General features: G+C 36.2%; 1 protein-coding gene across 1 annotated transcript in view; it reads right to left on the bottom strand.

Annotated features, from left to right (window-relative positions):
- Positions 1-7,379: 7,379 nt before the first annotated feature.
- The window catches only part of LOC144433963 (ciliogenesis-associated TTC17-interacting protein-like), a 46,961-nt gene continuing 42,422 nt past the window's right edge, over positions 7,380-11,918 (bottom strand). The window contains exons 9-10 of the mRNA XM_078122381.1: positions 8,549-8,714; positions 7,380-8,188 (exon numbers count right to left, since the gene is read on the bottom strand). Of these exons, the coding sequence (XP_077978507.1) occupies positions 7,955-8,188; positions 8,549-8,714 (400 nt within the window). The 3' untranslated portion in view covers positions 7,380-7,954. The remainder of the gene's footprint in view (positions 8,189-8,548; positions 8,715-11,918) is intronic.

Genomic DNA, 11,918 nt, shown 5'->3' with positions numbered 1-11,918 from the left:
CTTTTGTAATCACAAATCAAGATATACCCATTTTCTGTCAGATTTATTCAACGAATTCTGGACCATACCTAGCTAGAGGAAGAAACTCGATCTTTCCACAAATCACGAATTAGTCATCATGTCTATATCATACTTGCAGTACATATATAGTATGGTGCAATAAATATAAGTATATTAAGTGTCTCACTCACTCAGTCACTCAGTCACTCACTCACTCACTCACTCACTCACTCACTCACTCACTCACTCACTCACTCACTCACTCACTCACTCACTCACTCACTCACGCACTCACGCACGCACTCACTCACTCACTCACTCACTCACTGACTGACTGACTGACTGACTGACTGACTGACTGACTGACTCACTCACTCACTCACTCACTCACTCACTCACTCGAAAGAACAGTGCTCGATGCAATATTAGTAGCAGAGCATTATAGACTTAATTCATTAGAATTATATATATATATATATATATATATATATATATATATATATATATATATATATATATATATATAATTGACTTCTAATTAATATGTACAGTGTCTAATTACATATATTGGTTTCTGAACAGTTCTCAGTTAATAATTATATTGTTGGTTGTGTGGTAGAAATAATACTGCAATTACAGCTAGTACAGCTTAAAAGCACTTTCGTAATCTTTCGAACTTTATTAAATTCGGCTACTTTATGTCTTGACATGTATACTTATTTTTGTATTCAGTTTACATCAAGTTGACCATACTAATTATATAATTCACAACATCACTTTTAGATTTACTAATTGCTTTTTTGAATATGTTTATCACAACTCGTGTCAACCTATAAAAACGACGGTCGTATAATCTGATGTTTATCCTTCAATTATTCGAGACCCCGACTTCTTTTTATTTTAAATACGCATTCTATGCGTGTTTTTCTATATTAAGCCAGTAATGTTTTAAATTTGCTGGCACGATATCGCAAATGTAACTTTGAGGTTTTAGTCACGTCCGTCTATCATCTTCATTACACATTTTAGTCCTTGAGCTTTTACATGTATAATTTTCAATATTGGACCATTACTTGTTACCAGTGTAGGAGCTACTAGTCCTACCCACTCTGTCACTCCCTGTCCGATCACTCAAGCTACCAATCTGATTAAATTGTGATGTGGTGAAAGCGGCTTAGATGTCTTTATTTACCTCTATTTCCATCGTTTTGTGTCGTTTGTTTTGTTCTTCTGCGGCGATCACCGTAACAAAACAAGACACAAAACTATGGAAATAGAGGTAAGTGAAGACATCTAGCCACTTTCAGCCTTTCAACACATCAGATTTAAGCAGATTGTCCAGCTATTTCAGAGTCACATTGTATAAAGTGTAAAATCTTTATTTGCTGTTCAATGTAGCGTTCTAGGAAAGCTGTATAACTGACGAATGAATAACGAACGAACGGTTCTACAAGGAAATAAAAACGGAAAATACATTTCAATTATATTTATGCCGTCTGATTGCATGAAATAAATTTGCAGGTTCAAGTGACTCAAAATTAGTCCTTTGAACAAATAGGCTTGGCTTAGTGTATTTTGAAACGTTCTCAGCCACAAATTGCGGCGTATAGGTCCACTACAGTGCTTCGTAAGAAGTCTGATTTCACTTTCACTTGTTGATAATTAACGGAAACAAAACTCACCTTTTACACTAGTAGCGTCTTGATGGGGGAGGGGGGGGGGGCAAAGTAAGTTGATAGCTGCTGTTGACTATTAGGCCTAAAAAATGTTTGGTTCCGGTTACCCTACCCCACCTAATTTTTCACGCCGACCCTGAACTTTCTTTACGATTCGAGAAAAAAAATAAAATCACGAAAATTGTGAAGTCTCGCAAGAAATAGTGGATGCGGAAACTGACATCAACTTAAAAAGACAATATGAAACTGTTCTTCCAATCTGTAATGGCTGTACATCTGATGGGAAGAAACCAACATCGCAGAGACCATATGGAAAACAACGGAAAACATGAACTAGACTAGACACTCACATATGAAAAAAAATAAAGTAAAAATCTACCTACCGACCTATTCTAAATTTGAGCGTAATCGCATGAATCGGAACCACACAATTTTTTGTTAGGCCTAATGACAAACGACCTTCCACCAGGGACTCTGAGCGTAAACTACACCAAACCAGCTTTCAGCCACTATTTAAAGTTACAGACTAAGAGGTAGGGGTCAATTTGAATATTCCTAACAGTACAGGTGTACGTATAGCAATGCAGCCAATCAGAGCAGCACCAACCAGTCTTGTTTATTCGTATCAACTTGAAATTCTCAGCACCAAAAGTATTTTCCACTTTAAATTAGCAAAAACTCTGGATTTTTAAAAATTATATTGAAAATTTAAATGAAATGTGTTTCTGATAGTATAAACCCATGTTTTCCCTTGATAATACCTGATTTGGTAAAAGTCAGAACCGATACTTTTTGGGATAGCTTTTAAATCTTTGTAATATTATTCGTATATATATATTTCCGCAGTAACTTTGATAAAGTTGACATTCTCAAGTAATTCATCAGTGTCCAGGTTGTGTAAGTTAAGAATCTTACAATTGCTAGTATTATCAAGTAATAATTCATTAAAATAATTTACAAAATTCTATAATATAGAACGAGATTTTTTCCCAGTTGAATTTTAAACAGACTTGAAAGCTTTTTATCAGAATGTAAAGACAATTTAGTTCGAAATATAAATGTGTTAGTAACAATATTACATGTAACGTGAAGTTTCCATTGTCTAAGTGCTTCACGGAGACTGTCTGCAACATGCCCATCTATCTCTGGCGTAAGAAATTTGGTCCAGTTTACAATTGCACCTAGCTAATGCCGTTATAGCACAACTGTACAGCTGTGCAGTTTTTAAAAATGTTTATCCATATCCTAGTCCATGCCAACGATAGGTATTCATTTGCTGAATGACTATCCAGTTGCCTATCCAAACATGTTGCTATCTTTGCGATATACGCGATCATTTGGCTGTTGCTATGGGCGTGGTCATGTTGCTAAATATATTTGTATACATTTTTGAATGTTTTTGTTCACTTGTGTATGAATTCCTGATATTATTTTCGCAATATACTTGATCATTGCCTGTTGCTATGGGCGTGGTCTTGTTGCTAGGCACATTTGCATACATTTTTGAATTTTTATTCATTTATCATTCAATTCCTGTTATTTTTGCAATATATGTGATCATTTGACTGTTGCTATGGGCGTGGTCTTGTTGCTAGGCAAATTTACATACATTTTTTTAATGTGTATTCAATTGTCTATTAATCCCTGTTGTTAGCTTTGTGAAATACACGACCGTTTGGCTGTTGCTGTGGGCGTGGTCATGGTTGCCAGGGATATTTGCATACTATTTTTGAATGTTTACTCACTTGCCTACCAGATGATGTTATTTGACCAAATTATACTGCCATTTGGTTGTTGCTAAGGGCGTGGTCATGGTTGCTAGGGAAAATTATGTCAAAATATTTTCAAAGAACATCTGCAGAATAACACTTCTAGAAACATTCACCAAGTTTCAGTCTCACTGACCAAGTACTTTTTTAGATAAATTTTTTGACCAAAATTCACATTTTTACACATAATTTGCATATTACAAATGAGATCATTATGTGCTTAATATTTCTTCATCTATACACCCACAGATGCATCCCTGTTAAATTTCAGTCCATTCTGCTGAGTAGTTTTGGAATTATAGGTTTTTAACCAAAAAGACACATTTTTAGCCCTAATTTGCATATTACTATCATGTCATGAACAAATCTTAATTTACTCACATCTAATGTTCCTTCCAAATTTCATGCCAATCAGCCCAGTAGTTTTGGAGTTTAAGTTTTTTGACCAAAAATAGCATTTTTTGACCAATCATTTTCATTTGAACACCAGAAGTAACATTTATTTTTAATGTATCATTTTTGTACCGCTAAATACAAATATTTCTTTTAAAATTTGAGAAATGGAAGAATTTTCGCCATGATAGTAAATGCATGGCACAAATAAGATACAGAAAGATTTTATTCCTCACTACATACTGATTTGCACATGTAGTCTGAAACAATTTTCAATTTGGGTCATTATAGTTAGAAGGGGGATGGGGTTCTGAGACCTAAGTAAAAGAAATTAGTTTGTTTATCCTACATTGAACTATTGATCTCGCCCCTTAAGGCTTCTGCTATTGATCTCCTTTGCATATTCGCAACTAATGTCATAATTGTGAATGAGACCGTATACCCTTCACTTTCATATTCCCCGAAGTACACAAACAGGCACAGTAAAACGACCTGAGACTATCTTTTTGATCAGATTAATCTGCTTGTCTCCCACTCCAAAAGTTCAAACAATGCCCACGTCCCAGTAATCTCTCCTAGAAAACCTGTTATATGGGCCGAAACCCACACAAGTCTCTACCTCCTACATTAGAACGTACACAGCAATCTCCCGAGTCCCCATCCACGTTCACCATCCATTGCCTTGTTTTTTTTTCTCCCATCGCCTTACTGAGCTGTGTGGGATATTTCCCTCCTAAGGAAAGGGACCGGTCACTTTCTTCGGCCGGGGGGGTGGGGGGGGGGGGGGTGGATTGGGAGGGAAGGTCACCCTGTTTTTGGGGAGGGCCGGTCACCCTGTTTTTAAAAAACCTCCAGGGGGGTCAGTGACTTTTTATCGGCCCAATTTAAGCTAGTGAATGTTTAAGGAAAGTTGATGTGTAAAATTTAAAGTATGAGATTTTGTTGAAACATTTTATTTTTTTCACAAAATACATTTATAATTTATCCTCTTAAAAATCAGATAAAAAAATAAGGGGTTACTCCCCTTGTTTTTTTGACAAAGTTGAAAGTAGAACATGCACCCCTTGGAAGTTGTAAATAAAATTTTGGAAAATGATTGGAGAATCTTAGAAGTACAATCATATGTCTATGTGCTACAATCTAGTACAAAGTTCAGTATTGTTTATCACCACTGTGATCTACAATGTCAATATCTACAATTCTCCTGGAATTCTTGTGTGGGTAAACATAAAGTAATCCTTGTATCAAAAAATTCAACACGGAGCATCCATCAGCTTCAATGGAAAATCATTTCCATGTCTTTCAATGCATATTTGTGATATATTCCTGTTCCAATTCTCTTATACACTAATCTTCTCTCACTCCTTTGGACAATTTCAATGATGGCTTGGAGCCTTGCTTTGATCTATTAATTTTGAAGAAGAAAAAGTAGTATTTGGTTGTTGCTATGGGCATGGTCTTGTTGTTATGCATATTTGCATACATTTTGGAATCTTTATTCACTTGCCTACCCTTCCCAGTTTTCATCTTTGCAATATAAACCATCATTTGGATGCTGCTATAGACGTGGTCTTGTTGTTAGGCATATTAACATACTCATTTCATTACTGGGACAAGCCATTAGCCAAGCAAGTAGACTTGTTATCAAAGAGTACCAATACTTACACATGTGATGATGGGCTCTTACATAACACAAGTAAATAGCTGTAAAACCTCTATTCGGCCGTCTGCATGGACTGCAATTGAGGCAAACCTTATCTCCGTCTTATATCAGTTGTTATCAATTTATTAGGCTATTATAAGTAACACTACAAACAGCTTTAGAGATGCAAACAACTTTTATGACACCCGTTTTCGCCAGGCAAGCCCGCGGGTTTGTTGCACTTGGACCGCTAATTGTTTGTGAATGTCATGTTATTTTTTATTCACTTACCTACCTGTCTCTGTTGTTATTCTTGTAATATGCATTATCATTTCACTATTACTGAGGGCATGGCCACAGTTCTTAGGGCCAGTTGTGTCAAAATGTTTTGAACAAAACTGCAGATAACATCTCCAGAAACATCCCTACCAAGTTTCAGCCCATTCACCATTTGGTTTTCAAGATACAAGTTTTTGACAAAAATTGAGATTTGTAGATCTAATTTGCATATTGCCAATGGGATGATCATATTGTGACTACATCTTTATGTACACATCCCTATAGGCATCCCCATCAAAGCTCAGCCCCATCTGCTCAGTAGTTTTGGAATTATAGACTTTTCACCAAAAAACCCACATTTTAGCCCTAATTTGCATATCACTGATGGGATCATCACGTCATGAACAATTCTTAAACTAAACACCCCTAAGAACCCTCCCACCAAATTTCAGTAAAGTCTGCTCTGTAGTTTTGGAATTACAGATTGTTGACCAAAAAGACACATTTTTAGCCCTAATTTGCATATCACTGATGAGATCATCATGTCATAAACAGCCCTAAGAACATTCCCACCAAATTTCAGGCCAATCTGCCCAGTAATTTTGGAGTTTAAGTTTTTTGACCCAAAACGCACATCTCCGATGCGATCATTTTCATTTGAATAATTTCCCATCTACATGCCCTAAGTAATGTCTCACCAAATACCATGACAATCGGACTGGTGGTTTATGACTTTAAGTCGTTTACATGCATACAAATACACACACACACACACACACAGACATTTCACCATGCCTATAGCACTACAGAACCTCAGTTCAGTTGTGCTAAAAAGGGACAGCCATCACAGTATGTGATGTAAAATCAGCTCTGATATATTTAGTCGCAATTTCATCTGCACTCTCACACAAATCTGTCTGGCAAATGCCTAAGTTGTGTCACAATAGAGAATCCATTTCAAGTTCAAGAGCACATGTACATGCATCATGGCCAGACTGAAATGCAAGACATGGCTGAATATTTCCTCCATGAATTTCTAGTAAATGTATACATAACAAGAACACTTCATTTCTTTTCAATCAGTATTTTTTTTCCATATCCTGTTTTGACCATTTTCTCCGGTCAGTAATTTACAAGTGAGCGCTGGTCAATCCCTCAAAATCTAACATTCCAAATACACCCAATATAAAAACATCTATCAACTTAAAGGCCTTGTTACTAAGCTATCAAATAAGGGGAGAAACCTTTCTAAACATCATGTGATATAACAGTTTCTTGTTTTTACATACATTTAAAATATCAGTTCAACTCAGACCTTACACGAAAACTTCATCGTCAAAATAGAACAAGTGTCTATAGTAATGCATGTGTGGAGTGGAAGTCATTGTATCAGCTGAGAAATCAAATCATTATTGTATTGACATGCCCAAGTGGTAAAATTCTCTTTCAGAAAGCAAAAAGTGGATGTATTCCATACTTTCCTGTGTTGTTCCAATAAAAACACCCAACTTCTAGTTGTACTGTGAGTATATAGTCTTTATTGAAAAAAGAGGAAAATCATGATCTCTATACATGACGTTACATGAAGTTCATAAATATAATTGAATCAAAGTTATCACTTATCATAGACTATTTTCATTCAAACAAAAGTAAGCAAAGTTATCATAATTTTGGAATAAGTGCTTGATGCAGCAGTTAAAGTTGTTAAAGAAAAAAATTAGTAATTAAAATATAAGTACAATGTATATTATAAAGAAGAGAACAGTGAATACACTCAAGTGAACCAGCAAGAGTAAATTGTTGTGGCAACAATGTCCATCTTTGTTTTTAGGAAGGATTTACAGAATTTAAGAGGATATTGTATCAAATCCATGCACCTACAAAATCTAAACAAACAAAATCTTTTACATCTTTTTTTGTGTGTATATACACTCATAATGAGGAACCTCTTGGACTCATGGAGTCAAGTGTTCAGAAGTTTTGTGTCCATCCTGCAATCTGAGCCATTCATCCCTTATTTGAAGTGGTATGGTCTATTACTGAACATGCAATGCACAGCATGGAATGGAATGGGATATACAATTTTCTCTGAGGGGTTGTCATCTTGAGATTCAAGCTCTGCAAACTGGCTTGTGATCAAACATGGATATTGGAAAGTATTATTAAAATTTGGGGGTTGGATGAAGGGGAGGGGATTAAAGAGGTGGTGATCTGATGGATGATGCACTTCTCCTATATCTACCCTCCATTGAGGTAGCATAGGCACTACCAGTGGGAGCTTTTGATGAAAATGCTGAGAAGTAGTCTCCTGCAAAGGAAACCACATCATCTGGTTTCCTAAGGAGGAGAAATTGTAAGAAGTCAGCCAGTAGTGCTTTCAATTCTGGATGATGCCTCATATATACAGCATGGTCACCCTTCAGCTCTTCCTGGAAATCAAAAATAAACAAAAAATAATTGGAGAAGTGGTTAAAATCAATGGTGTTACAACAAGAGGTAAATTCATACACTAATCATGCAGTAAAAAGTTTAGATACTTCCACTATTTTGATAAACTGATACCCATCTTCATCTGGGAACTTGAATGAGGTCATGACCCAAACAGGGTCACAACTTCAAGCCTAGGGTGGTATAAGTGTCAGTGTTATGGTTATGGTGTTACAATCATCAAAATGAACTAAATGTACTTTTCTTGAATGAAACATGAAACATAAACTAAGTCTTGAATTAGAAATATCAAATGTCATGCCTAACACTGACAAATGACAGATCTAAGCTATTAATCTCACCTTTCTATCCAGAAATTTTGAATAAAGTTGCATATCTTCTTCCCAGTTGAGAGGCTTTTTCTTGAACACAGGTTTTTGTAGATCTTCTTCTGTTTCCAAGCGACTGGGTACCCTAAGCAGTCTCATTGTGACTGGTGACCCTACTTGCACTCGGCTTGTGAGATGTCTGAAATCAAAACATAAGATGACCTTACACAATGTTGATTTATACTCATTACTTGTAACAGACAATGCATGTTGTATGTAAAGTGAGTAATAGACAAATGAACATTTCACTGTTGTAGTTACCTTGCATTGTGAAATTTGTTATACAAAATGCACACTAACTTATAAATTATTGGCCAATTTGCTATTTGAACATAAAAATGGTGTCTTTGTGTATGCAAATCTTGAGTTATGATAGAAAGAAAAACTTCGGTCATTTCACCTTGAAAGTGTTTCGTCAAGGTCAAAGGCCATGGTCTGATTAGAAAGTTTATCATTGATAATGTGAGGGTAGACACTTGAATGGTGTCCATATTATGTATCAAACTTTCGGAGATAACAGGCAAAATGTTCTTGTGTATCACAAACATAGCCAGCATTTGATATACAGGTCAAGGTCATGAAATTTAGTGACTTGCATATCCCTCACATAGTCAAACCCAAGTCATGATTAAACGAATCATGATAAAAATGTTATCACTTGAAATAAAGCTATGAAGATAGCCCAAATTTGGCTATTTCACCTTGAAGTAGGCTTTCAAGGTCAAAGGTTATGGGCAAGCTCATATTTGATACACTTTTTGTCATAAAACCTTAGCATTTGGTTGTTTGAGACACACACAATTCTTGTTTGAAACACACATAATCCTTGTTCGAAACACACACAATCATAAGACCTTAGCATCTGCCGTTTTGTGCAACAATTTACTCTAAAACAGGACACATCAAAAAATGTGTCAGTTCCAGGCGACAAAACAAACACTCCAGTCGAAACCACACCAACTTGTGTCTGCATCAACTCTCATTGACGGAACCCTTGATGTCTTCTGTTTTAGAGTAAATTGTTGCAGAAAACAGCCAAATGCTAAGCTCTTATGACCAGAATTGAGGTGTTCGAAACACACTGAATCGTGGTCATAAGAGCTTAGCATTTGGGCATTTTCTGCAACAATTTACTCTAAAACAGCACACATCAAAGGGCCGTCAACACGGATTGACAGTTCGGGTAGTCTACACGACGGGTGTTTTCGGTGACCAACACCCCGTATAATTCTGACTCTCCGATGCCCCAGCGGTGGCAGTCGTTTGATCATGGATGGTTAGGTACCCCGGCTTGTTTGCGAAATTTCATATGTACCCCTTTTCCAGTTAATATTTCAATGAAAAAGAACCCGCCTCCCCCTTTTATATAGTAAATCTGGGAGAAAATCACTTCAAAACCCCCTTGTTTCCGAAATCCAGGAGGTTTTACCTTCAACTAGCTGTGGATTTCTATGCTACGGGGTTTTGTAGCGTATAAATCGAGAGAGAGACAGAGAGAGAGAGAGAGAGACAGAGAGAGAGACAGAGAGAGAGAGAGAGAGAGAGAGAGAGAGAGAGAGAGAGAGAGAGAGAGAGAGAGAGAGAGAGAGAGAGAGAGAGAGAGAGAGAGAGAGAGAGAGAGAGAGAGAGAGAGAAATGGGGCATCGTACCCATATTCTCTCTCTCTCTCTCATCATGGATTTCTATGCTACAGGGTTTTGTAGCGTATAAATCGAGAGAGAGAGAGAGAGAGAGAGAGAGAGAGAGAGAGACAGAGACAGAGAGAGAGACAGAGAGACAGAGAGAGAGAGAGAGAGAGAGAGAGAGAGAGAGAGAGAGAGAGAGAGAGAGAGAGAGAGAGAGAGAGAGAGAGAGAGAGAGAGAGAGAGAGAGAGAGAAATGGGGCATCGTACCCATATTCTCTCTCTCTCTCTCTCATCATGTTTTAAAATTAAGTGATAAGGGGGGTCAGCCTGTTTTTGGTTTTACAGAGGGGGGGGGGGGGGGGTCCAGTGACTTTTTATCAGCAAGATTTAAGAATAAATAAATAAACACACATATCATCTGAACACACATATCTATACCAACTATTGGAGAGTTTCTTATAAATACCAATTATCCAGCTTATACATGTATGTCTGAAATGTTGAAGATTTCAAGATGCATTTATAAACTCATTACAGAGACCACTTAATAATTCATTATAAGTGTAAACAGGGAATTTCAACAATTTGAATCAGCTGAACACACACATATCCATCGCTGATCCCTGGATAAAATACTGTTTTAAGAATTTATGCAACTATCAGAGAGAGATTCTTACATCCATTTCTCAGCCTGTACTTGTAAGTTGTATTTCAACATACATTTACATTCAGGGTTTATGCAACTATTGGAAGGAGTTCTGAACTTATACTTCAACATCCACATTCACAAACTCATTTATACACCATTATATTCCTACTTCAAACAAATAAAACTGACATATTAAGTGTTAGACAACAAATAGAAGACCATTGCTTGTGACAAAGAATTTGATTTTAGCTCCTCTAGAAATTTACCTCCTTTGAAGGGAACAACATTCTTATTTCAGAACATATTAATCATTATCACAACATGTTAAGGACTTCATTTCACTGACAGTTTAGTTTGTGGTAACTAGTTCAAAAGCAGGGAAGAAACATTTAAAATGTGTATAGCTGATGAGAATACTAAGAAGGAGAATCTGTTTATGCATAGCAATAGCATTAGCAAACATACAATCTTTTCAGTTTGAGAATTTTTGACAAGTACTGAAAATGACATCATATTTCCTCTATTTTGATATAGACTCCAATCTGTTCTTTCATCAGTGTTGACTACTTGTATATGTATATTAGTCATTCCTCTCCATAATGCTGCCAAATATTTATTCAAATGTCTTCACCTTCACTGTTACTGACATTTTACAAATTTTGGCAAACACCACAATAAATACATTATAGGTTTTAAAAATATTTTACATGAATAACAATTCATTATTATTAAATCTACATAACAAAACATATCTGCATAACAAAACACTTGAGATACTATATTTGCATAACAAAACACATGAGATACTATATCTACATAACAAAACACTTGAGATACTATATCTGCATAACAAAACACTTGAGATACTAAATCTGCATAACAAAACTCTTGAGCCACTAAATCTGCATAATAAAACACTTGAGCCACTAAATCTGCATAACAAAAGTACAGTGGACCAAACTGAAATGTGGCTGTCACAATCAGTTTGCATCTGTGGTCTCTGCAGCCAATTTGATGTTCCACTGACACACAGCAATTTATAGTAGCACACCAAACTTTGGTGTACATC

The sequence above is a fragment of the Glandiceps talaboti genome, chromosome 4 (assembly GCF_964340395.1).
Source record: "Glandiceps talaboti chromosome 4, keGlaTala1.1, whole genome shotgun sequence".
Classification (NCBI taxonomy): Eukaryota; Metazoa; Hemichordata; class Enteropneusta; family Spengelidae; genus Glandiceps; species Glandiceps talaboti.
This window is presented reverse-complemented; position numbering and strand designations above follow the sequence as displayed.